Raw genomic sequence first — 27,120 nt, forward strand, 5'->3', positions numbered from 1 at the left:
GCACTTGCCTTTGGCTTTGGAGCAGATGGGCCTGTTGGCATCTGCAAGGCTGCTTTAAAGTAATCTGCAGCGATAGCAGGACTGTCCTGATGAGTTTCATTCATCCTGGGATTCTGCCTGGCAAAGACAGCCCACCTTGCCCACTGGTACCCCGCAGCTTGTGCTGCGCTTTGGGCCCTCTCCTGCCACTGAACACAAACATCTGTGTCCTCCACTGACCTGCCGGCTCTGTTTCCTGTGGAGAGGGGGTCTTTTCAACTTTCTGCATCCTTCCTTGCTCTGGTGCCCCTCCCAGGCCCACCTTAGTGACCTCTGATCCTTTAGTTTCATTGAGCCAGATTCTGACCGTGTCTGTTGTCTGGGTTCCAGCTCCCATCCAGGCAGTGTGACAGTGGGGGTTTGGGTTGGCCCTGGGCTCTGTGAGCACCTCCTCATTGTCACAAGGCTGAGTGGCTTTCCTCTGGGGGTCTGCCTGCAGCTGTGTTTTGTTGGCACAGACTCCATCTGCCTCCTTAGACAAGCCCAGGCCATGGGAATCCTGGAAGTCCTGGCAGACTCAGGTTAACAGGAGATCCCCTAGATGTCACACTGCTAGGGGTCTCTTTGGAGGCTCATAGGCCAAGAAACCCTCTGGCTGCTTCTGTGCCGAGTAGAAGCTTCACGGGGGAGTTGTGGGACCACTGAGCAGAACGGGATTCAGGGGGCTGGGAAACGGAGGGCGGCGGTTGAGGAGTGGAGCAGGGAATTGAATATCTGGGGCACATAGGGCAGCCCTGACCAGCTGCTGGCGTCAGGGTGTGCTAGGGGTATGGGGAGGATTGGAGGGGAGGTAGGACTTTGATTTAAGATGTAAGAAAAAGGATCTCTAGAATGCTTAACTTGGAGGCCCAGAGAAGGTGACATCTTCCAATCAAAACAATGTATCTGAGAAACAATTTAAAGAAGGATAAGATTCTGATAGAATGGGTGGTCGAGCTTTCTTTCTTTAAAAAACATTTTTTTTAGTTGCAGATGGACACAATACCGTTATTTTATTGATTTATTTTTATGTGATGCTGAGAATCATGCTCAGTGCTTCATATGTGTAAGGCAAGTGCTCTACCACTGAATTACAACCCCAGACCCCTCTCCCCCCTCCCCCTCTCCCTCCCTCTCTCTCCCTCCCCCCCCCCCCTCTCTCTCTCTCTCTCTCTCTCTCTCTCTCTCTTCCCTACTTCCTTCATGCATTATAGATATAGGAATGTGCTTATTTCTAAAAAGTTGCAGTTTGGGACAGCCTTTGGATAACACTATGGTTCTCGATACAACCAAGCTATGAAATTTACATACCTTTTAGTCTAATAGTTCCATCCCCAGGATTGAGGCTGATAGAAATTGACCAACAGAAATAAAGACATGCTTGGAAATATTCTGTGTGGTATCAATAAGAGCAAAACAGGAAAAAGTGCTTTCATGTTTAACTACCCTAAGCTGGGGGTTTTAACAAACCATTTTCATACATCATAGTGGTGGAATATTTTTTCAGTCTTTAAAAATAATAACTCAGGTCTGTTGCAGTGGTGCTTGCCTGTAATCCCAGTGGCTCAGGAGGCTGGAGCAAGAGGTTTGCAATTTCAAGTTCGTCTCAGCAACTTAGCGAGGCTCTAAGAAACTTGGCAAGACCCTGCCACAAAATAAAAAATAAAAATAGAGGGCCGGGAGGGGCTGGGCATGTGGCTCAAGAGGCAGCACGCTCGACTGGCATGCGTGCGGCCTGGGTTCGATCTTCAGCAGCACATACAATCAAAGATGTTGTGTCCACCAAGAACTGAAAAATAAATATTAAAATTCTCTCTCTCTCTATGAAAATGGTCTGGCCCTCAGCTGGGGTCGGAAGAATCCACAGGACCAGGAGAGCTTTCAAGATAGAGAAGCAACCAGTCCATGACTGGGGAAGCCTAGAACGTTCCCCAGAGTCCAGTTGTCCTAAGATAGATTCTGTTTAGATCATCACAGTTTTGTATGAGCTCAATTAAGTAAGATGTCTGTTATTCACCCATTTGCTAGACACTGGAAGCTGAAATCCAGGGAATGAATCCTTCCAGGAATCTCCAGAGACCTAGGGGACAGGGGCAGTATGCAGACTGGCTCACTGGGCTGTGCTCCAGCCACAAGCCCCATCTGCACCTCCCCAGGGGCAAATCCCCAAGTTCTCCCCGATTCCCTGAAGTCACCTTTTCTGTCCCCTTTGGTCTGGTGGCGACCCTGGTGGTGGAGAATCAGTTTTAGCTCTCCAGCGACCTCTCATTTCAGATCCGTCCCTGCCTGCATGGGTGCCACGTACTCCCAGGGGGCCTGCCAGTCACACTTGCCATTTGGGGAACCTTGACATTTTGTGTAAGTGGGGATGTGATCGAGGGCGTGCGAGAGAGAGAACCGGAGGCTCTGGCTCTTTAAGGCCGGACCTTGCAGTGAATTTTGGCAGAGGAGGTACTGAGCATTTAATTTTAGGGCCAAGGAGGGGGGTGGGGGAGAGTCCCCACCGCATCTGGTTTGTGTTAAACCCTTCCCTTCAGAAAAGGGCTGTGTTTATGGTTAAAATCCGGCAGAGATGGGGACCGGGAGGGATGCCAGTTTCCCCCAGTAAGCCATGTGACACAGGGACAATGCAAGTAGCTGCCGTCTTGCCCTCTGACCCTGTCCTAAGCCAAATGGCTCCAACTTTGAGAACACTGCGACATCCATTTCATCCCTGAATGGAAAGCAGGATGTTTGCCTTCAAACTGCCTCCAGCAGCTGGACTTTGCCAGACTGAAGCTGCGTCCCTCGTGCCTCAGAACTCCCTGGAGTTGGCCGACTGTCAGCTCGCTTGTCTGCAGTCTGCAGGGTCCCGGATGGGTCAGTGGCTGCTGGGTCTGAGTGGGGGCTGCAGGAAGCTGCTGCACGGGGCTGGGCTCCAACAAGCCTCCCTCCCAGGACCCCAGGATCAAGGGGTCGAGACAGCTCCTACCTTACCTGTGTGGACTGTCAGGGCTGGAGGCCCCTGTGGAGACCAGAGCCAGCATCCTCTGCCAGAGGAAGAAACAGAGGCCCCCAGGGCTGAAGAAGCTCCTCCAAGACCGGGCACCACGTCCAACAGACTGGGGATCAAACCCTGCTTTCCCGGCTCTGTTTGGTGTGGTGCTCTTCATGGCTCTGTGTGGCTTCCCTTTTTCCCTTCCACGCCTCATTCTTGAAACTCTGGAAAGTTCACCAGGCTGTGACTACCCCAAAGACTGGGCTCCCAGCACGAGCAGGGGACCTTGCATAGTAGGAGCTTAGAAAATATTAAACGAGTGAGTGATAGGGTTGCTGGGCCTGAGGGGGTGGCCTGGTGTTCCAGTCAGAACCGCGGCTGCTGGCAGGGAAAGCAGGCCTTGGTCTCTGCTTGAAGGAAGTCTCCCCAGTCATTTCGGTCCCAGCACGTCACCCAGCTCTAACAGAAGCCTAGAGCTTCAGAGCCTCAAGGGGCCTGAGATATTAACTCTCCCACCCCCTTCAACTTGAGGAAACTGAGGCAAAGCCACACAGGCCATGGGGCCAACAGGAACAGAGCCGGCTCTGCTGGGTTCCAGAGCCTCTCTACACCCTCCTGGTCTCGTATATTTATGTTAGGAGTAGAGGGCAGAGGGACGGAAGGTCCTGTCCTGACCATTGCGACATCCCCATCCTGCGTCTTCCTCAGTGGGTGAGCAGTCTACACTTGCCCTGTCCTGTCCTGTCCTGGAGGCGGGTGGTGGGGGTGGTGGGGTGTGTGTGTCACCAGAGTAGACTGAATAAAAAGTCTAGGCCTCTGGGATTGGGCCACATCATTCCCTTGTGCCTTCCTAGAAAGGGAAAAAGGCAGACTGGTTCATTTCCTTCCGGGGAAACTTCAGCTTGAGTCACCTTGCAGGCAGGGACCAGGGAGGGGCCACCAGTTAACCCTTGCCTCATGCTTCCCTCCTGCTGTTCTATAAGGGTGGAAGGTCAGGAAAGGGCCTAAGCAGTCCACTTGGGCCCCACCTCAAGTCTACTTTCATTGCATTTTGTTGTCCTGGTCCCAAAGATTCAACCCAAGGCCTTGCACATGCCGGGCAAGTGCTCTACCACTGAGCTACATCCCCAGCCCCTTTTTATTTATTTTGAGACAGGGTCTTGCCAAGTTGCTGGGGCTGGCTTTGAACTTGCAATCCTCCTGACTCAGCCTCCTGAGTTGCTGGAGTTACAGGCATGTGACACCACACCTGGCTTCCTAACCAGGACTTCTTAAGTACCCTCTTGGAAATGTTTTTGGTTTACAAACCTTTTAGTGTCTTTTTTTTTTTTTTTTTAAATAAGAGTTTGGCCTGCTTTTGGGAAAATAAAATACAACTCCCCACAGATAACACTGTTATTTTTCTTTGCCACATATCAAATTTTATACGCTTGATCATATACATGTAAAATTAAACATACACATTATTATGGTAACATGTATAGTGACATTTACATTTTAACTAGTTTTATTTTCACAGCTCAGCGGATTGGGGTTACGTTCACACTGCTGTGCAGCTGTCACCACCATCCATTTCTAGAACTTTCTTTATCTTGCAAGACTGAAACTCTGTACCTGTTAAACAATTTTGCATTCCCCTTGTCCCCAGCCCCTGGTAGAAGAGAGACTTCTTGCTGTGAGTTTAGCTAGTCTAGGTACCCCATGGAAGAGGAATCACACAGTGTTTGTCCTTCTGTGACTGGCTTATTTCACTTAGCCTAGTGTCTTTCAAGTTCGTCCACGGTGTAGCAATGTCAGAATTTCCTTCCTGTTTAAGGCTGAACAATATTTATTCTGTTGAATTACCACATTATGTTTATCTGTTCATCTGTTGATGGACACTTGGGTGGCTTCCACATTTTGGCTATTGTGAATGATCCTGCTATGAATTAGGGTGTGCAGCTGTTTGAGTCCTTGCATTTGACTGTGTGTGTGTGTGTGTGTGTGTGTGTGTGTGTGTGTGTGTGTGTAGGTATGTATGCCAGAAGTAGAATTGCTAGGTTTTATGTATGTACTGATTGTAAATACACCTGGAGGCCCCAAGGTGGGTTGACAGGTCAACAGAAGATCTTGCAGACCTCCCTTCTCTCCTCCTCTCCTGGCTGGCAGGAGTCTGCAGAGGCCAGCAGGCTAGCCAGCTCAGTCCCCAAGGACATACGAGTGTGGTGCAGCTGTGGGGAAGTCTGGGACCATGGAGCTAATGGGAAGTTCCGGCATGTTCTGGTGGAGAAGAGCCTCTTGGGGCCAGGTCCCTCTGCCTTCCCTTCCTCCTGACCTCCCCTGGCTTCGGACCCAAGGCAAGGGGGCTGTAGCCTTCTGGGCACCCTGGGGAGGAGTGGGGACCCCAGAGCTTGCAGACACCTTTCTTCTTCCCGCCCCAGGCTGTTTCTTTCTCAAGGACTTTCCCAGAGGGTTAGTATGTGACACATTTTTGGCTGGTGAGTTACAGTGACTAATGCAAAACTTTCTAGCTTCCTTTGGGGAAAAATTCTATCCATTCCTTGCTAATGGCAGGATCCTGTCCTCCTCTCATTGAGCTTGCTGTACCTGGCAATTGCTCCTATGTCATGTCAGCCCTCAAATATAGTCCCACCCAGACCCCCCACCCACCTGGACCCTGTGCAGGCAGCCACCAGTCTGTGTTCCTGGCTCTGGCAGGAATCTGCACCTGGTCTCCTCTTGGGTGTTCTGTGTTGTTCTCAGTGACAGTGTGTGTCTGTCAGCTTGACGTAGTTCCTTGACTACTTTTTTTTTAAAGAGACTGGTAGCAGCTGTCTCCTCGACTTGCGATGGGGTTATATTCTGATAAACCCATTGTAAGTTGAAACTATCCTAAGCAAAAGACACACTCAACACACCTAACTTAAGAACGTCTTGGCTTAGCAACACGGTCCACGTAGAGCACTGGTTGTTCCCCCTCAGGATCTCATGGCTGACGGACCTGGAGCATGCTGCCACTGCCCAGCATCATGGAGTGAGCCTCCTGCGGCATGTCACCAGCCCAGGGAGAGAGTAAAGTGGTTTCTACTGAATGGGCATTGCTTTTTTTTTTTGCACCACTGTAAAGTTGAAAAATCCTTTGGGCTGGGCTTGTGGCTCAGTGGTAGAGCACTTGCCTAGCACATGTGAGGCACTGAGTTCGACCCTCAGCACCTCATAAAAATAAAGGTATTGTGTCCACCTACAACTAAAAATATATATGTAAAAGAAGAAAAATCCTAAGGTTGTCCCTGTAGGTCAGATTTATACTGAGTGGATACCCAGTGAGAGAGAGAAGGAGAAAATGGTGGAAAGAACTTGAGGGAACACCTGGTGTTGGTTTGAGGCCAGCTCTTTGCTAGCTGGGTTACTTAACTCACGTGAGCCTCAGTTTTTTCTTTTTTAAAATGGGAATGAAAGAAACCTACCTCTTAATAAGCTTGCTCTGAAGAGTAAGTGTGACCCCTCAGTAGAAAGGGCCTCTAGGAAGTGTCAGCTATTGTCACTGTTATACTCTTCCCTGTGCAGGAGAGGCCTGGGGGGGACTCCCTGTAGGAGGGAGTTTGGGAACCCTGCACACTTTGCCTCTACTTCTCCTTTGTCTGTTCCAGGCCAGGTTCCCTGGAGAAGCTGCATGAGAGGAAGAAGAGGCTGGAGGCCGGGAGACTTGGGAGGCCTGGAGACCTGGGAGGCCGGGAGACCTGGGAGGCTGGGAGACTTGGGAGGCCGGGTGGCAGTGGCTTCCCCTGCAGGAGGCCATTGCTTCCTTATCAGGGAGATGAGAGTTACTTGCTCTGAGGGATTATGTGCGAGGGTGAGGAGTCTAGGGTCCCTGGGGCTTCATTACATGGGCACTGTGTCCTCTGATTGTGGGCACCCTTTCTTGTCAGACCCTCTTGGAGCCTTTCATTTCAACACCAGACATTTTGGCTCAGAATTCCTGGCTGCCCTGGATTGCTACTTGACTGTGTCATAGGTAGGTCCTGCTTCCCAGTCTGTGGTGATCCCTCTTCGTCATATTTGGGGAAAGAAAACGGTGACCTCCATCTCCATGCAGTAGGATTCCCCTTTGTCCTTCAGGGTGATCCTTGTGATCCTTGTCCAGGTTCAGGGCAGTGAATCAGAGAGCAAGTCCCGTCGCTGCCTGCCCTGCCGGAGAGTAGAGCTTGCAGAGGCGGCAGGGTGTTGGGGAGAGCCTGGCTTTGGAGTCAGCAGCGCTGCCATCTTGCTGTGTACTTGAGCAGGACCTTCTTCTGAGCCTGCGTTTCTTTTTTATTAGAGTCTCACTGAGTTGCTTAGCACCTTGCTTTTGCTGAGGCTGGCTTTGAACTCGGGATCCTTCTGCCTCGGCCTCCTGAGCTGCTGGGATTATAGCCATGCACCACTGAGCCCAGTTTCTAGGTTTCTTTCATTTGTAAAAGGCAGGCAGCCTGTCAGGCAGGGTCGTTGCTAGGACTACACCAGGTGATGTAAGTAAACCACCCAGGTTGGGTCCTGCACCGGGTGGGCTCCCTGGGTGTGGACAGCTGTCTGTTTTGGATGAACCAAGGTGTGCTTTCAGCAAACTCTCCTTTACCTTCTCTGCACACGAGGTGAGGTGCTTCAGACTTCCTGGGCATCTCTGCAGCCCTGAGCTGCCCAAGCTTGCCTGATGACAGGATCCACCTGGAGTAGCTGTTACAGGACCCGTTGGCGGGCCCCACCCCAGAACTCCTGAACCAGAATGGCGCTTGTCAGGGTGGGATCTCTGCTTAGCATTTGAGAAACGCTGCTTCCCTCTGAGTGCTCCCCTGGTGGCTGTATCACTTGGTCTTCACAGCAGCCCAGAAAGGAGGCAGACATGGCCTCACAGAGCGTGGGAAGCTTGGTGGGTAGGGAAGCTGGACGGCATGGACCTGAGCCCCCAGCTCCCTGGTGGTGGAATTAGAACTCAGATCTTCCCGAGATCTTTCCATTGTCCCTGCAAACATTCCACTAAAGCATGGCAAAGGTGGAGTATGGACTGAGTTTGAGCAACAGGAAGGAGGTGAGGAATGCAGGCTGCAGTGGTGGCCTTAGGGGCCTTTGGAGACGAGCCTGAGGGACAGTTTGGGAGGTGGGGCCCTGACCCCACTGGGCACCTCTCTAAATGAAAGAAAACCAGGGCTTGGGTGAGCATGCCGAGTCTCGGAGCCACTGGGAGTCAACCGAGATCAAGGGGAGCAAGGGGGGAAGTAGGTGGACAGGGCAGCCCACCTCCCCAGGGCTGTTGGTGGAGTCCAGTGTGTGGGTGGCATCCGTTTCTCCCCATGTCCATTTTTGGTGGATCTGGAAGCCTTCTAGTGGCATGAGCAGGCTGGCTCTCTCTGCTTGCCCGCTGGCGTGGTCTGGTGCTCTGAGAACACACCTACAGGGTCCTCTTTTCCTGCTCTGGAGGATGATATCTCCCCTGCCTCCACTCCCCACCCGCCATGCTGTTTGACAGGCAGTGGGGCAGGGCGAGGATGGTGAGGTGGGCTGGTGGCAGTGAGGGTGGAGGAGAAGCCAGGTGTGTGGCGTGCTTGGTGCACTGACCTGCTGCCAGGTCCTCGGGAAGGGGCACCGGGTGGGAAGGGGCAGGGAGGCCTGGGCTGACCCGGCCGTGGTGAGCAGTGTGAGCTCTGTGCCCCGGGTGGGACTCTGCCTCTTCCACCTACTATTCACTTTCACTGTGACCTTGAGTGACTGAGCTTCTCAGAGCCTGGGTTTTCTTATCTGTAACATGAATTGGTGACAGTACCTCCCTCAGAGAGTGGCTGGGAGGATGAAATTAATGCTGGTGGAGCACTTGGCCTGGGGGACTGGGGATGGAACCCTGATCTCTGAAGTCCTGCTCTGATTTTTCCAACCGGACTGTCCGTCTGGGGTCTGTGGACGGGGCGAGGAGTGTGGGTGGGCAGCTGCCTGTCAGTTACGGCACTTCCCCCTTCATACCCAGGTTTGAAGTCTGGGTGTGGCCTCTGACCCCTCCTGTCCTGCCTCCTGGGTCCCTCTGTGGCCACCGCTATGCTGGTCTGAGCTACCTGTCCCCACCTGGCCACTTTGCTGCCTGTGTCCTCCCCTCTCTGCTCTTCCCAGGTCTCATTCCAAGGTGCAGGTGTGTGCTGACCTACTCCTGACTCCCAGGCTCGCCTCACCACCCCCTCATTCATTTATCTCAGGTGAAATCAGATAAAAAGCATCTTCAGTGGCCCTCATTGTTCCCAGGGGAAGTAATCACAGCATCCTGCAGGCGCCTGCGTTCCCCAGTGGTTTGCTGACCCTGGCATCTGGCACACTCTCCTCTTCCTGCACCAGCCCCAGGGACCATTTTTCAGTTTTTTGAGCGAACCTTGTGTTCCTCCCTAGGACCTCTGCCACTGGGTTTCCTCTGCTAGGGCAGTACCACCCTCCTGACCATCCCTGTCTCCCACACATGCACAGGTGACATAGGGTGACCTTGCAGCTCCGTTTGTCCCTGGTGTCCTGATGTAATTGTTAATAGCTTTTACTTTCAAGTGTCCCGGCTTGGATAAGAGATTACATGGCACCTGTTCACATTTGTAAACATTTCATGTAACTAGCACTCCTCAGGCTTAGGGATTCACACTTCCTCTGAGAAGGGGTTAGACCCTCACTCCTACCACCCCCAGAACCAGGGTCAGCACCCTCAGGGCCCTGTTTGAACCTTGACTTTAGGACTCTCTTTCTTTCTTTTTTTCTTTCTTTCTTCCTTCCTTCCTTCCTTCCTTCCTTCCTTCCTTCCTTCCTTCCTTCCTTCCTTCCTTCCTTTCTGCTGGGGATTGTACCCATGGCCTTGTGCATGCGGCCTTGTGCATACGAAGCAAGCACTCTACCAACTAAGCTATATCCCCAGCCTGACTCTTTTCTTTTCTTTTCTTTTTTTGGTATTGGGGATTGACCAGGGATGCTTTAACCACTGAGCTACGTCCTAAGACCTTTTTATTTTTTTTTATTGGCTGAGAGTGGCCTCAAAACTTGTGATCCTCCTGCCTTAGCCTCCTGAGGCACTGGAATTACAGACACATCCGGCTTTCAGGACTTTTCCTGTATGCACCTGAGCTCACTGACAGGGTCTTGGGTTACTGTTTGTATCTCTTGAGACCACAAGCTCTGTGACTTAGGGGACTGTACCTCCATTTGCCCATGATGTAGCCTCAGTGCCTGACAAAGAATCAAGGCTCAGTAAGAATTAACTGAATGAATGAATCAATCAGTTTGCCCCCTGCCTGGAGCTTGGGGGAGTCAGGGGGAGCTGCCGTGGCCTGCGGTGAGGGAGGCTGCTGACCTGGGCCCAAACAAGCTGGTTGCGCACTCCCTGGCATCTGCACCACCCGCCTGGCTGTCCCTTTAGTTATTCACTTCTTTCTCAATGGGCTTTGTGTTCAGAAGCCAAAAGAGGCAAGAATTCAAACCCTTTTTCTGCCTCCCCAAAACAGACACAGGAGAAAAACCTGCCTCACCCATTCTGCATCCCCAGGGAGCCCGAGGGTCCAGGCCTTCTCTCCTGGCTGGATGGGAGTGTTGGAGGTGGTTCGGGGCTCAGTGTCCCGGGCTGCCCTTTAGCACCCTTCTCAGTTGTGGCCCAGAATGGCCTGGGGACAGCTGAATAGGTCCTCATGGGGCACTGGCAGGGTGCAGGGTAATGGGCAGAGCTGGGTGGTCCTGGGTAGTCCTGCTGACTTTCATGAGGCTGATGGTTTGCCTGAAGGAGCCTCAGACTTTGGACAGTGGAAAGGCTCAGGCTTTGACATCTTGCACACCCTGGTTCAAGCCTCAGTTCTGCCTCTTGGTAGTAGCCTTGGAGCTGTGGAGGTTGCTGCTGCCCCTGACCCTGGTTTTCTTTTCCCTTAACGTAGATTGTTGAACAGATTAGCTGAGGCGACTCCATGCTCACTAGTGAGCGAGCACTGCAGGATCTTTGAGTGGCTGCAGGGTCTGATTCCCTGTCTGCCCTCCTTGGGGTTCCTGGGCGTTCCTGGGGGTTCCTGGGGGTCCACATTGTCTTCAGCATCCATCTCCACCCCCTCCTCCCCAGAACTCAGGATTGAACCCAGGGCCTTGCACGTACGAGGCGAGCACTCTACCGCTGAGCCACAACCCCAGCCCTTCTAAGCTATTTTTTAATGTGCCAGTCTGTGTTGGGTGTGCTTTTGAGAGAATAGCATTGTTTTCCTGGACGTCAAGTGAAGAATACTGAAGTAATTAGGCCCCTAATATCATGACCCGCTGTTGTCTTGGATCCATGCAAGGCCCCTGGGCATCCCTCACATTTTCCCCTGGGTGGACATGCAGATCATCCCCAGCTCTTCCCCTGCTGTCAAGAATAACTCAGTGACTAGCATTCTGCATCTCAGTATTCAGCCAGTTGAGAATGTCCCAGACTGTGGTTGCAGGGTTGTAGGGTAAGATCATTCTCTAGAAGGGCATTGTAGTCCACTGTCCACCAGCCAGGCAGGTACAGGGCTCCTGAATCCCTGTACCCTGTCATCACTTGACGTAATCACCTTTCTAATTGTTTATCAGGCTGTTTGGTGTAAAGGGATAAATTATTGTTTTAATATGCAGCCTAGGAGGAAGTCTTAAAGTGCCAAGCATCTTTGTTCCCTTCTCTCCTGGAGCCTAGAAACTTCCTCTTAGACATGGGATAATGGCTGTCATAGTCAAGAATCATGGTGATCCTCTGTAGAAAACCCGTGCTCCCCAGGGATAGGCAATTATAGATAAAAATTTTAATGCCTTGGTCTGCTTAGGGGTGTCTCCCCCAATCCTACCCCTGGGGCACAAATCACGGGTGCAGTATATGGTGGCCTGGGATGCTGAACTAGGGACTCACCCCTGCTTTCTGGTTGAGGCATTGCTGGCATCCTGAGGGCTCTGGGTTCCCTGGAGCTTTGAGCTTTCCCTCTGGAGGTCATGTAGCTGCTGGGTGGTGGTTCCCTGAAAGGAAGTGGGTGGCCCTGTGGCATTGGCTTAGAATCTGGGCTGGACATGAGCTGAAATCCTATTGATAGGTCTCCTTGACTGGCTCAGGGAGGCTGGGGCTCAGTGCTGGAGGCTGCTGGCTCAGATGCAGAAACTCACTGGGCACCAGGGCATCCCCATGACCCTTCTTCCAAGCTGCTGGGGACCATTTAGTATGTGAGGACAATTCCATGGGCCCCAGAGTAGTCTGTGTTCCATGAGCAACCTTTTTCTTTTTCTTTTCTTTTCTTTTTTTTTTTTTTTTTACTTTAGTATGTATGTAGTACTGGGGATTGCACCAGGGCTGCTTTACCACTGAGCTACATGCCCAGTCTTTTTATTAATTTTTTTTTTTTTTTAATTTGAGACAAGGTCTCACCAAGTTGCTGAGGTTGGCCCCAACCTTGTGATCCTCCTGCCTCAGCCTACTGAGTAGCTGAGGTTATAGGTGTATGCCACGGTGCCTGGCTTCTTTCTTGTACTTTAGTAATGAACTCTAGACTCTGTTAACTACTTAACAATGTGCTAGGCCTTTTGCGTAGATTAATTTACTGAAAACCATCCACAACCCAGTGAGAATGGTTATTCCCATTTTACAGATAAGAAAACTGAGGCTCAGAAAGCTCAAGAACTTGTGCAAGTCTTGAATGAACCAGCTCCCATGTGCTCAAACCTGTTTTCTTAGCCTGAAGTCCTCAGAGTGTGATCCCCAGATCAGGAGCATCGGCATTACCTAGATATTTGTTAGAAATGTCATTTCTCCATCTGTCCAGAACTTCGAGTCAGAAACTCTGCTGGTGGGACCCAGTAACCATCCTTCCCGTGGTTCTGAGGCGGGTTCAAGGGGAGACTCACTGCGCTGAGTTATTCTGCCCTTCCTTTTTTCTTCTCTGCTTCTCATCTATCACTGGGCTGGTCAGTGTGAGCCCAGACTTTGGGGCCCTTGCTGCTCTTTGGTGCTTCATGCCCATGACAGAGAGGTGTGGTGGTCTCTCCCCATTGGATCTGGGGCCTCCAGAAGCCCCTCCGAGGTAACCAAAAGGTGTTAGTTGAGCTGATCCTCTAGCCTGTGCCCTGGAGGCCAGAGTTCTTAGGAGCTGCCTGGATGACCAAGAGTGAACAGTGGGACAGGCCAGAACAGAAGCTCTGGTCTCGGGGTTATTTTAGGGGCACAGAGAAGAGACTTGGGCAATTTTTTGTTGTTGCTGTTGTTCATGCAGTGTTTTTTTTTTTTTCTTTCTTGCAAATTTGTAATCAGTGGTTTGACTCCTGGAGAGAGTTTTGACAAAGGAGGCTCAGAATCTAGGTAGGCTCTTCATTCCTGGTTAGAAAAGCACATTCAGCAGATTAAAACTGTGTTTTACTTTATTTTCTTTTGGGGGGGGGGTCCCATTGTAAGTCAAATAGCATGTTATTTCATTCTTTTTACACCTGCAGAAGAGCTGGATGTGCTCATTCCCATTTCACAGGTGAGACCATTAAAGCTCAGTGTCACACCTCAGCTACATGAAGGAGTCATGTTAGGGTCAAGAGTCAGTCAGACTCACATCCCCATATTGGATGATGACCAGCTGGACTGAATCTTTGTCATCTTGGGAAGTTCTCTGTGGAATTGGGTGACCTGTAGCTCTTGGCAACTGTGCCAGAAAAACCAAATGACCTCATTTTTGGGTGGCTTTTCCTTCTTTGGGGAAGGAATGCGCAGGCCATTCCTGTGAGCCATAGCCTTCAGAGGTCTGTGTGCTGTCAGATCTGCAAGGGCCAGAACCAGACTCCAGACGTGGGAGGCCAATCTCAGGGACAGCAGCACAGAGCAGGCTGTCCCCAAACTGACCTTCTGGAGCTGGGGCCCACTTTGCTTCAAGAAGACCAGCTCCTCCTGCCTTGGAATCTTCATGCCAGCCTGCTTACCTGCTACCAAGGGCAGAACTGGCTCAGTCCTTTCCTCCCTCCCTAAGGCGTGAGGGCCCAGGGTGTGCCTTAGAGACCCTGTTCTTGCTAATGGACCAAGCGGATTAAAAAAAAAAAAAAAAGACAAATCTTAATGTTCTAGAAGCCCTCTAAGTTTTTTATATTTTCATCTTAATTTTTTAAGTCTTTTTTTTTTTTTTTGTACCAGGGATTGAACTCAGGGGCACTCAGCCACTGAGCCACATCCCCAGCCCTATTTTATATTTTATTTAGAGACAGGGTCTCGCCGAGTTGCTTAGCCCCTCACTTTTTCTGAGGCTGGCTTTGAACTCTCAATCCTCCTGCCTGAGCCTCCCGAGCTGCTGGGATTACAGGTGTGTGCCACCATGCCCAGTCATTTTTGTCTTAGTTTTGCATGTTTTTAATAGAAACTTCATGGAAATATAATCCTACAACTTCACAGCCAAGCAACAAGTCTGGAGTTCAAGAGTCCATAACTGATGGCTTGTGGCAGCCGGGTAGTTGCTCAATTGCTGGGAGCTCTCTGGTTTCTGGGAGAGGGGAGGCCATGGACGGTGGCAGAGTGGAGGGAGGGGGCAGTTGATTCTCAGGCCAGGAGCTAAGAGCACAGACTTCGTTTCTTCACTGAGATTATGTCCCCATCTGACTTTTCCAATCGCTCTGCATCCTCCAGGGGCCCACAGGTAACTCCTGCAAGAGGCAGGAAGGCTGAACCTGGGCTTCACGGTGGGCCTGGAAGCCTCTCAGAGCAAGGTGGGCTTGTGAGATCAAATAGCTCCCAGGATGAGCTTGGGGTACTCTGCTCCTTGGCCCTGCTGACCCTCTGGGTGTCTGGCACTGTGACTCCTGAAAGGGGCTGTACATGGGCATTAGCCAGGAAATGCAGGTCCGCTGTCCCTCCCAGTCTCACCAGAAGGAAAAAATAAGAACTCTTTCTTGCCAATGCGTGGAGCTCTGTGAATGATTAACTCTGATTAAACAGAGGATGGGAAGTGACAGCAGAGGTTTATTGGGTTTCTGCTGTAACCAGGGCATCTTCCTGGCCCCTTTTCATCCATTGTCCTCATCTTGACAACAGCCCTGCAGATAAGTGATGTTGTTTATCCGCATTTGTCAGATGAGGCACTTGAATCCTGGACGGGTTGCCTCAGCCAGTGGGTGGCAAGGGTCAGCTGGATCAACATTTTAAAGTGTCTGCTGTGGACACAGCATTGGACCAAGTGTTTTAAGTCCACGGGTCCCATTCTATGCTTTGTTTAAGACTTATTATTCCCGTGGTACAGAAGGGCATCCTGAGGCCGAGTTTAGAATGCTGTTCAAGGAGGCAGGTCTAATGAGACCTGGGGCCGCTGGGTTCACAGTCCAGGCCCCTCGGGCACCCGGCCACCTGCACACTGAGTTTTCAGGACCTCAGCATGCACATGGGGGCAGTGCATGCTGTGAGCTCCAAGGGGGCTGCCTGGTGGTTGCCATCTTCTTCAGCAGCCGCCCCAGGTGGGTGGAAAGTCAATAGATCTGGGTGGAGATGTTCCTGAGAACTCTGCTTTTCATCTGCGAGAACCAGCTGCCTGCTTGCTTTGAAAGGCTGGCAGTTGGCCCTTGATCAGTTAACCAGATACTCTTGTTTATGTTACCAGAACCCAGAACACTGGGCATCTGAGATCACTTCTGGGCTGGTCTTTGCTTAGACAAATCACCCAGGGCCCACACCCTGACGAGACCGGCCACACGTGCGCAGAACTCCGAAGGACTCCAGGGTGGCCCAGGGGACACAGCGGGGTCCCATGGTTGTTCTGCAGTTACCTTCCCAGCATCAGCCAAGAAGGGAACTTGACCTGATGCCCACACGCCACTTGTGGCAGCTTTGGGAGTCTCAGGCAGCAGGGTGCTCCCTGGGAGGTGGAGGGCTGAGGGAGCCACTGAGTTGATTTTTGACTCTGAGCCTGAATCAGAATTGTTACTGCTCTGTGCCAGGAAGAGGAAGACCCCTGAAGGAGAGGCAGCTTCTCCAGGAAGTTCTGCACCACCTTCAGGAGATTTAGAGGCATGTTTGGGGAGCTTTCTGGGGCTACCAAAGCCAGTGCACTGCCTGTGTCTCTCCCAGTTAAAAATTGCCACCTCCGCTGTGTTGGGGGTGGGGTGCATGTGTCCATCTCTGGCTTAGACTCACCTCCTTCACGGTGTCCATAATTGTGGCTTTCTTTATAATATTCCATGTTGACGAGGGCATTTCCAAGTCCTTAAGAGCCCTTTCTCTCCTCTCTTATTGGTTCTCTTATTATTTTGGATAAATGGGGTAGCCAGGTGCCACGGTGTACACCTGTAATCCCAGCCACTCCAGAGGCTGAGGCAGGAGGATCGAAAGTTCCAGGCCAGTATGGGCAACTTAGCCAGACCCTGTCTCAAAATGAACAGTGCTGGGGGTGTCGCTCAGTGGTGGAGCACCCTGGGTTCAATCCCCAATACCACACACACCTGCCCACAGATTGGGTGATTTTTTTTTCCTTTTCCCCCCTGTTCTTTATTTTAGAAACATCCCTTTCTTCCCTCTGTAAGTCATGAGCCCCGACACCCTCCTTCCTTAAATAATCTTAGAGAAATGGTGAGTCCCTTCCATCCCAGCCCGGAGTGAAATGCACACACTTCCAGACCTACTTTGCTTATATTTGCATTGTAGTTATTAGTATTTTTTGTACTGGGGATTGAACCCAGGGGCACTTAACCACTGAGTCACATCCCCAGCCCTTTTTTGCATAGTTATTTTTTAAAAATAGATATTGATAGTACATGGGACAAAATTCAAAAGAAACAAAAGCGTGTTCTGTGAAAAACAAATGTCCTTCCCTCCCCTGTTGGGAGCCTCCTGGCCTCCCTCCATGGAGGCAGCCACAGTTTCCAGGTCCTTGTGTGTCCTTCAGGGATATACTGGCATCAAGTTTTTAAGAACGTTTAGTAAACTCATCAGAGGTGTCTGCTGGATTGGGAGGTTGGGAGCTGCAATCTGGAGGCTGAGATGCTACCCGTGTTGAGTTCATGGAGATGAAACTGTCCCTGTGGAATTTATTGGCATCCTTTGACATGGAGTAGCACCTATTGATAGGTATAAGCCTTGCACAGGCATAAAAGATTGTCCTGGTTGGGCGTGGTGGCACACATCAGTAATTCCAGCCCCTGAACAAGAGTATATGTCATCTATTATTTTTGCAAAATATTATTGCACACACCAGTAATTCAGCCTCAGCAAGACTCTGTTTCTAAATAAAATATAAAAAGGGGCCAGGGATGTGGTTCAGGGGTTAATTAAGTGCCCTGGGTTCAATTCCCAGCACCAAAAAAAAAAAAAGAAAAAAAAAAAAGATTGTCGTGGGTGTATCTCTTAGGTGTATTATGATGGGAAAAGTCGCTGAGCTCTGTGAAAGTATAAGGACTCATTAGGGTTTTGGAGCTGGACAGGGTGAATTTATCTACAGTCACATGTCCAGCTGAGCCAGGGCAGGGCCTGGGTTTCCTGACCCCTGTTCTTTGAACAATAACTCCCCTGGAGTGAACCAGGGCTGGTATCCTTGATTCCAGGAGAGGGGGGATGGCCCAGGATAGGTGTGGTCAGCACGTGACACTGTGGCCACCAGGCCAGTGAGGTGACCCTGCTGTCCTATCACAGCTGAGCCAGTCTCATTTGGCTGCAGGTGGATTATCCTGTTGACTCCACACCTTTGTCAGCTCTCTGGCCTCTCTGGGGAGATCCGCCAGGAGCACACAGTCTGGATTGTGGGAAGGTAAACATGCAAGAGAGCTCTAGCAGCAAGAAGCCAGGGACAAAGGCCAGGCAGACCAGGCGCATTTGCAGGTGACCAGGCAAGGAAAGAGGCGAAGGATCCTGGCCAGTTCAGGGACTGGAGCACAGCACTGTTTGTGTTTGGATGTGTTTGGTTTTTAGTCATTTTTGTCATGTTTGTGAGATCGCTCAGAGTTTTAAACCTGCAGCATGTGCCCCTTGGTATCCTGGTTTATTTCGATAATTATATATAAGCAATCCTTCCCCTTGATGATGGAGCTTCAGACCCATCATTTGGCCATGTCTGTTCCATCAAGTGAACAAACCATAATTTACTTAACTAATACCTTAATATCATTTGGAGCTATTTCTAATTTTTTTTGCCTCTCAAATAAGCCCAACAAAAATGTTTTTATGCTTATAACCTTTTCTTTATTTAGCATTATTTACCCAGGATGGAGTCCCAGAATGTGGGTCAAGGCTTATACCATTTTAGTTTTGCTTTGGCAAATGGCTTTCTTCTGAATTGCACCAAATCAGGCTGCTCACAGTGACATATTTTGGACATTGCCGTCATACCCACCTTAACAATGGGTTTTAGCAGAAACTTAGTTTGCAAAAATAATAGATGACATATACTCTTGTTTCGGTGCACGAGTCATGATGGTGGTATGCGTGTGACACATCTGATTGTGAAAGTGATTGGTCATTGGTCAAACCCAAGTGAAAGGAGTGCTCTCTACTCCTCACAGGAAGTCCCTCAGCTCTTGCTAGCATGTTCCCAGATGGCTAATGTTGCCAGTGGTCTTTTAGGAGAGTCATCTGTGGTAGGCACAGATGTGTCCACTGGGTGCTTGTTTCAGCACACCATGTGTTATTGTGTGTGTGATTTACTTGTTAGGAAACTAAGGAAGACTCCATGTTTTCCCACAGTGGAACCAGAGATCCAATCAGTCTTTTTGTTTTTGGTATCAGGGATTGAATCCAGAGGTGCTTAACCACTGAGCCACATCCCCAGCCCTTTTTATTTTTTTATTTCGAGACAGGGTCTGGCTAAGTTGCTTAGGGCCTGGCTAAGTTGCTGAGGCTGGCCTTGAACTTGCTGTCCTCCTGCTTTGGCCTCCGGAGTCACTGGGATTACAGGCGTGCACTACCAAGTGGTCCAATGAGTCTTATGTCAGCAGGCTAATTCTGAATTATTTATTTTTATTTGGTGTGGTGGTTTGTGGAATGTTTAATCTTTCAAATTGTAGCAGCAGGGAAAAATTTAAAACTCCTGATACCTAGCTCCTCTTCCCTGGAGGTGTCCACAGGTGGCCGCAAGGAGGGGCTGTTCCCGATCCCTGCTACCTCCTGCTCTGGCACTGAGGCTTTGTTCCAGTTGCCGTTTAGCAGCTCAAATACACTCTTGTACATTTGCAAGTACTCCTCCTAGGCCCGGTCATGTTGTCCTGTGGGTAAAACAAAACAGAACAAAACAAACAGCACCCTGAAGGATAGCCGAAGAGCACCAGAGTTTTAAGAAAATGCCTGAGAGTACATGGAGGCGAGAACTCACTCATTCTACTGTTCTTCCATGTGGCTCCTTTTGCTCATTTACGCTATCCCTTTGTTCCTTATTTTTCTCATCTGTACAATGGGGAGAACAGGAATTATTGCCTCACTGTGTCTAAGTGAAGATTCAATGAATTAAAGGGCATAAAGTACAGAGGCCCTGGACCACAGAAAGTCCCCAGTCCCCAGTCCCCACAGCTGCTGTTTTAATTACGATGATCCACGGCCCTAGACCAGGTTGTCAACGGGTGTGTGTGTGATTTTTGGATATCATAGGTTTGGATGGGGTATTACTGGCGTCGAGTAAGTGGGGTGCAGGGACGTTGCCAGGATTCCTGTGATGCAGAAGACAGTCCTTCTCCACAACAAGGAATTTTCTGACCCCAGATTCCAAAAGCACCGAGGTTTAGATGCAGAAGTGTCTGAGTGAACTCTTCAGGTAAATCTCCAAATGACATTTTCAAGGGCTGCCTGGGTTCCTGTCAGATCACAATTATAAGGGACCTTCCTCAGCTCAGCCCCTAGGGCTGCTTGAGTCCTTCCCCAGCACTGTCCCCAAGCCCTCTTGGTAGTGACAGGTAACACGCTGCACACCTGTTCTTGATTTCCCATTTTACAGATATGAGGACAGAGGCTCTCAGAGGCCTGAGTGGCTAACAGTGGCACATCCCGGTGCTCGTAGGCCGGAGGTGGAGCGGGTGTACTAACAATACGTTGACACGGTGGTTGGAAAGATGTGGGGGTCTATAAAAGCAGGACTGAGGCCTGTGGAGAAGGTAGACAAAGGTGCTTCCTGTGCCCATGGCTGACCAGGGCCTGGGCTGGAGCCCTGAACTGCAGTGCTGGACAAGTGTACTTACCCCTTCCTCCAGCCACCTTTGTGTCATTAGGCACAGGTGGGTGCTTCCAGTCAGTGAGAGGTGGAGCAGGGCCTGGTTCTGCCCCACCAGCCCTCTGCTGGGCCTCAGAGGCTGAGCAGAAATGGGGAGATGCGGGGCTGAGTGCAGAGGGGGGCTGCCCAGAAGGAGCTAGTCCTTGCTGTGGCTCTGTGAGCATGTCCCAGCCTGGTCCTGGGCTCCAAGCACTTTTCCTGAGATCTCAGGGCATCCGGGAACTCAGAGCACAGGGGCTCCACCAGGTAGCTAAGGGTGACAGAGTACAGAGGCATGGTGTTAGTGTTTCGGGTGATCCTCCTTGAGTCTTGATCCAGCTTGAGTCTCCCAAGTTGCTGGGATGACAGGCGTGGGCCACGGGCAAGCCACTATGCCCAGCAGGCAGTTTAGAGGGAGCACTCCTCAGCCCAGCCACAGGCGTGTTTTGGGGGAGCTTGTCTTTCCTTTCTTACTGTTTATTGAGCTCTTACTAAGTGGCAGGTACTTAGTCATTAGTTTTTAGTTAAACCTCTTGATTTTTATGAAGTGCTGTGACTCTCTCCATTTTACTGCTGGGGGAGCTGGTTTTTAGGGAGGTTAATCTGAAGGTCCCAACTAGTAAGTAGAGGCCCTGAGACTTGAACCTTTTGGTACCGCCCAAAGCGCATGCACTTAAGTACAGAATTACTGCCCCCGTTTCCTCCCTGCTCCAGAACTTGGTGATGTGCTGCTTGTGGGGCACTTTAAAGTTTGGGAGGGGCCTGAGGAGGGTGTTTCCAGGCTGTGAGCTGTGGGGCCAGGGGCTTAGGGCACCGCCTGGGGGTTTTAATGAAGCTTAGTTCCTGAGTCTCAGCACCAGGACTTTCTCCAGAGACCAGAACAAACACAGGTGTGTTTGGTCTCCTGCAGCTTCCGCCTCCCCAGGAAATGGAGCCCCAGCTTTCAACAGGACTTTTCCTCTTTCACCAGCCGTGACTTCTTACAAAAGACAGCAGAGCCTCTCCCTCCCTCCCCGCCCCCCATCAGCCTCCTCAAGACCTGTTAGAAAACACAGCCCTCAGCTGGGCGCACCTCCCACCAGGACCCCAGCCAGCTGCCCTGGACCTCAAACCAGCCCTTCCCTTCAACAAAGCTGCTGGGGATGACAGTCTCCTTCAAGGTGGCAGCTGGCCTTTAGCTGAGGCTGATGAAAGCAAGGTGCTGGGAAATACAAGATGGTGACCAGTGAAAAGAGTCCCTCCATAAGATCCCACCTAATGTGATCCTATAAGGTGACAGTCCTGTGGAACAGTGACACATGACAGATGATGGCAGGGAGAAGATTGGCAAAACCAAAATAAATCATATTTATTCTAAAGATGTAAAAAATCCTTCCCTGGTTTTTTTTTTTTTTTGAATTTTTTTTAGCTGTAGTTGGATTCAATATCTTTAATTAATTAATTAATTTTTATGTGGTGCTGAGGATTGACCCCAGGGCCTCGCCCATGCTAGGCGAGCACTTTACCACTAAGCCATAACCCCAGCCCCATCTTTCCTGTTTTATATCATCAAAAAAGGTCTGCCAGGCGCCGTGGCTCACACCTGTAATCCTAGCAGCTCAGGAGGCTGAGACAGGAGGATCGCAAGTTCAGAGCCAGCCTCAGCAACAGGGAGACCCTGTTTCTAAATAAAATACAAAAAGGGCTAGGGAGGTGGCTCAGTGATTGAGTGCCCCTGAGTTCAATTCCCAATTAAAAAAAAAAAAAAGCTAAGGCCTTGCCAATTTGTCCAGCCCAAATTAGAGGAAGGGTACCCTGTCCTTGCTACCCCGAGGCAGCCCCAGTCCTCTGAGCTGTCCTCCATGTCCAGGCTAACCCATTGCACGAGAGCAGGGGCTTTTGCTGTGCCGTTCACTGCTCTAACCCTGACTCTGCGCCCGGGGACTCCCAGCTATGGAGGTGAACATTGAGTCCTGACTCGCAGGAGTTTCCAGTCTGGGGCACGGGGCTGACCCCATCTGGCAGTGCTTGGTGCTGCCAGCTCTGCCCCCCATCCAGGGGGGCCTCCTGGAGAAAGTGATGTCTCCACCCTGTTTTGGAAAGATGAATGTGAGTTAGCCAAGCAAGACACAGAGGACATTCCACACCATGGAGTCACTCTGTGCCCTGCCTCCCTCCCCATCACTGCCAGTCTAACCAAAGTGTGGGGGTATATGCGCCCCATTCTGTCACAGGAGTGCTGGGGGTCTATGAGTGCAGGTGTGTTTGTAGGGAGAGGAAGGTATACCGTTTCGGTAAGTTGCTAATGAGACAGGATTTAAAAATGAGACCCAGAGCTGGGTGATGTCATAATGTAGTCCCTCCCCACCTCTCCGTCTCTGTCCCTCCTCTCCCTGCACCGAGGCTCTGCTGGTAAAGCTAGGCAGCTGGCTCTTTCCCCTCTAAGTAATGGTGTGCTGCTGTGCCTGCTGCCATTGCACTTTGTAGTTTCTCAGGGCAGAAGGACGTGTATCTGATGACCTTCCCTAGAGCAGGGGTGGTTCTAGCATGGCTGATACTTTTACAATAAATAATATACTGCTCGCCCTTGGGATGCTGCAGGCCAGGTGGGCTAAGAGCTGCCAGGGGAGCAGGGGACATCTAGGGCTGAAAAAACAAAGAGAGCACTGGAGTTCTTCTCTAGTTTCCACAGACGGTGCCAGCTGCAGAGAGAGACTGGCCCAGGTTTTATATGGACGTGTGACATCAAGTGCACATATCCGTGGCTCCTTTTTGAGTCACCCTGCTCCTTGTGCGAGCCACCGAGGGGTGCTGTCAGCCCAGGACAGCTTGGTGGGCGTCCTCTCTGTGATCTGCTCAATAGAGAAGTAGCTACAAAGTGATGGGTTTTGTACTTGACCTCCTTAGTTTCCATTTCTGGAATCCTTTGCCCTTTTGTAGCTCAAGGTAACTCCACCCAAACTCTGTCACCATGCTGCTGAGCTCTGTTCCCAGCAAAACGTAGGAATCCTTGCCCTTCGCTCCCCAGTGGGAAAGGACTTAATAACCCGATGGACGGAAGGCAGCAACGGGGTGTGGTCTGACCTCTGAGTTACTCTGCCTTCAAAATGAGAAGATTGAAACTAATTTACCCAAGAGGGAAATTGCAGATAATGGAACTGTGGTGCTTCTCAGTGTGGGTGGGGACAGTGGGTCTGGAAGAGAGGTGGGTGGCAGAGCATTGTAGGAGGATGCCGCTGTACCTGCCCCACGGGTGCCCCACAGGGCGCTGGGCTCCAAGGAGGGCACCCCAGCTGCTGTCCTTGAGGAGCTCACTCCTTGGCTGAAGGGAGACCTGTCTGAGACAACCGCGCGGAGAGGGTCTGTGGCCTCTCCTGTCAGCCGTCCACCCTCCTGGCCCTGTTAGGTGGCTTGTCCATGAGGGCGGCTACACCAGGCTCCCCTTATACAGAACAGCTGGAGGGAGAGCCCGAGGCAGCCGGTCCTGGGGAGCTGTCAAAGCCCTGCCCAGAGCCACTTCAGGGACCATGTGGCTTGTGGAGGAGGCTGACCCCTTGCTCTTTCTCTCTTGCCCAGACATTCACAGCATGGTGCAACTCCCACCTGCGGAAGGCGGGCACGCAGATCGAGAACATCGAGGAGGACTTCCGAGACGGCCTGAAGCTCATGCTGCTGCTAGAGGTTATCTCAGGTGAGGTGGCCCCAGCCCAGGATGAGGGGCGTCCCCTGGGTTCTGTCCTGGCCCCCTGCTTCTGCTCTGTCCATGGCCATAGCAGGCTTCAGGTCTCTTGAACCACGATGGGGATGAGTGTATGAAATCCGATGAGGAAACTAGGTCTTGTTTGGGTTTTGCTGCTGACCATCTGGGTATCTTGAACACCCAGTCTGTTTCAGTATCCTCAATTACAAAAGTAGGTTTTTGTTTGTTTTTGAGGCAGGGCTCTGAACCTGGGCGTGCTTTAAAAGTAAGCGTTTTGAAGGCTGGTCTCTGAGATTCCTTCCCCAAATTGCCAGAATTCAATGGCTAAGAATATAACCATCGGAGATCATCCCCAAACCTTGGCTCCTGTACTACCTAACTACCCCAGATAACACAGGCGATTATGCAATTCCCACATTGTCCAGACGTCTGAAAGCGCTGCTCCACTTGAGGGTACATCTGAGCTTTTCTGCAAATGCTTATCCTCCACCATCTTTGAAGTCAGTGGTCCCTGAGCATCTGGCCTTGGTTTATACACTGAGCAATCTTAACTGCTTTCTTCAGCCATCCCATCCTTCATGCTAATGAGTCCTAGATCTAGTCTTACCCATGAATTCTCCTTTCTCTTTGAGCCCTGTCTTAAATATTCAACCTATTTGAGTATATTGGTTCATTTTCCATTGCTATAACAAAATGCCTGAGCCGGGGTACTTTATAAAGAAAAGATATTTGTTTAGCCCATAGTTTTGAAGGCTGAAAATCCAAGGTCAGGTGACCTCATCAATTCAGCCTCTGGTGAGGGCTTCTGTGGCTACATCCCATCATGGGAGATGGCATCATGGAGGGAGAAATCACTTGGCAAGACAGGATGCCAGAAAGTGTGGTGGGACTAAGCTTCTATTTTCTAACCACTTTCTTTTGAAAACTAATTAGAGCCCCACAAGAACTATCCTAATTCCTCCAGAAGGCACAAACCCAATGATCTCCCACTAGAACCCACCTCTGAAATTTCTTTGTGTGTGTGTGTGTGTGTGTGGTGGGGGGTACTGAGGATTGAACTTGGGCACTCAACCACTGAGCCACCTTCCCAGCCCTATCTTGAATTTTATTTGGAGACAGGTCTCACTGAGTTGCTTAGCGCCTCTGTGTTGCCGAGGCTGGCTTTGAACTCATGATCCTCCTGCCTCAGCCTCCTGACCTGCTGGGATTACAGGCGGATACCACTGCACCCGGCTGGTCTCACCACTTCTTAATGTGACCACACTGGGGACCAAGCACCCAATACTTGAGTCCTTGGGGGACAAAACGTATCCAAATTATAGTGTCCTTGGCATGCCCAAACTGTCCTGAACACTCTTGGTGCTAGCAAACCTCCTTTCCTCCTGAGGTCTCCTTCTTGTCCTCCTTAGCCTGATCTGGGAATCACAGACAGCTCTGTTTCTGCTTTTCCTTCCGATTTACATTCACGTTCTGGTCATCTATTTCCTTCCTCAGAATTCTACTTTTAACCTGACTCTGGTGTCCGTGGGGCCCGCCTCTGCTCCCACCCAGATGGTCACTGACGGGCTCAGACCCTGCCCACCTCCTCACTCTCCATCCCTTAAGCCGCAGCTGCAGCTCAGGGATCCTCTGACAGGCCAAATACGGTCATGCTGTTCCCTGTTCAAAGCCCTGGTGCCTCCCCAGAGCTTTGAGCCCAAGTGCACATTCCTTGGGGCAGCTCGCAAGGCTCCTGGTGAGCTGGCACCTATTTTCTTTTCAACCAACCATTCCCAAAAAGGTAGCAGGCCTCAGGCGGCTGCTGCAATGGGAGACGACTGTCTCCCAGACACATGCACCCCCTGCTGCTGAGCCTTTGCACAGGCTCTGATGACCCTTTCTTTCTTTCTTCCTTTATTTTAAGTTCTTTTGTATACTTTCTTTTCAGGTGAAAACCTTAAGGTAGTGCTTTTGGTTTTGCGTGTATGTGTTAAATTATACATAAGATTCACCACTTGGCCGATTTGTTTTTTGGGGTACCCAGGATTCAACCCAGGGGCACTTGGCCACTGAGCCACATCCCCAGCCTTATTTTGTATTTTAGAGATAGGGTCTCACGGAGTTGCTTAGCATCTCCCTGTTGCTGAGGCTGGCTTTGATCTTACGATCCTCCTGTCTCAGCCTCCCGAGCCGCTGGGATTACACGGGTGCACCACTGAGCCCGGCATCCACTTCGCTATTTTTAAGTGTACTGTTTGGTGACCTGACGTGTAGTCACACTGCCTGGCATGGCACCACTGTCCATCTCCAGCCTTTTCATTATCTGAACTGAAACTCTGTCCCCAAGCTCCCCAAGCCCCCCTCCCCCTAGCCTGTGGCAATGCCTTTTACTCTCTGTCCCTATGAACTTCACTACTCTAGGTTATCTTGTACAAGTGGAATCACACAGTATTTGTCCTTTTGTGACTGGCTTGTTTCACTGAGCATAATATCTTTAAGGTTTATTCATGTAGGACGAATCAGAATTCCTGTCCTGTTGACGTCTGAATAATATTCCATTGGGTATATTAGTGCATTTTGCTTATCCAGCCATCTGCCCATAGATCCCTGGGTGGTTTCCACCTTCTGGCTGTTGTGAATAATGCTGCTGTGAACATGAGTACGCAAATACATTTTTTTTTTCAAGCCCCTACATTTAACTCTTGGTTGTACACCGAGAAGTCGAATGGCTGGATCATGTGGTGATTCTGTTTAATTTTTAAGGAAACACTATACCATTTTGTTCTGCTTTTTAGAATGTCCTTTCCTATCTCTCCAACATTCCCCAGCTGAAAACCAACTAGTCAACCAGCCATTACTCATCTGCATTCCTCACCGCTTGGCTTGGCTTGGGGATGTCCACCAGGGGGGCTTCCCAGACATGCTACCCACAGAGGCGGACTCCCCCATCCCTGTCCAGTGCCAGTAATATCCCACTTTTTCCTCTGTTGGGGCTCACTTGTTTTCTTTCCCACTCCACGCTGTCTCCTTGGGGGTAAGCACTATTTCATTTCTGTGTCCCAGGTGCTTAGAACTGTGGCAGGCAGGTGACATCTGGAAATATTAGGATGACTGGATGGATGCCCAGAGACAGGCTCGTATGCATGACCTCGATTGTCCTGCCAAACAGGTCAGGCTGTGCCCACAGGGAACCAGGCCCTTCTGCAAAGCTTGTGGACCCCCCCTAAGGGCTGGGGGAGGCCTGACCAGTGACATGGTGCTCTCCTCCTGTGTCTTTGGAGGTGGGCTGACTGCCGGGATGAGAAGGTGGGGGGGGGTCTGCCTACAGAGCCTCT

The 27,120-nt window shown here is 50.7% G+C and overlaps 1 protein-coding gene across 3 annotated transcripts in view; it reads left to right on the forward strand.

The window, feature by feature from the left end:
- Positions 1–27,120, forward strand: part of Actn1 (actinin alpha 1) — a 92,841-nt gene that overhangs the window by 25,494 nt on the left and 40,227 nt on the right. For all 3 annotated transcript variants that reach the window (XM_026385148.2, XM_026385150.2, XM_026385149.2), the window contains exon 2: positions 23,683–23,797. In XM_026385148.2, coding sequence (XP_026240933.1) covers positions 23,683–23,797 — 115 coding nt within the window. The remainder of the gene's footprint in view (positions 1–23,682; positions 23,798–27,120) is intronic.

The sequence above is a fragment of the Urocitellus parryii genome, chromosome 6, assembly GCF_045843805.1.
Source record: "Urocitellus parryii isolate mUroPar1 chromosome 6, mUroPar1.hap1, whole genome shotgun sequence".
In the NCBI taxonomy this organism is placed as follows: Eukaryota; Metazoa; Chordata; class Mammalia; order Rodentia; family Sciuridae; genus Urocitellus; species Urocitellus parryii.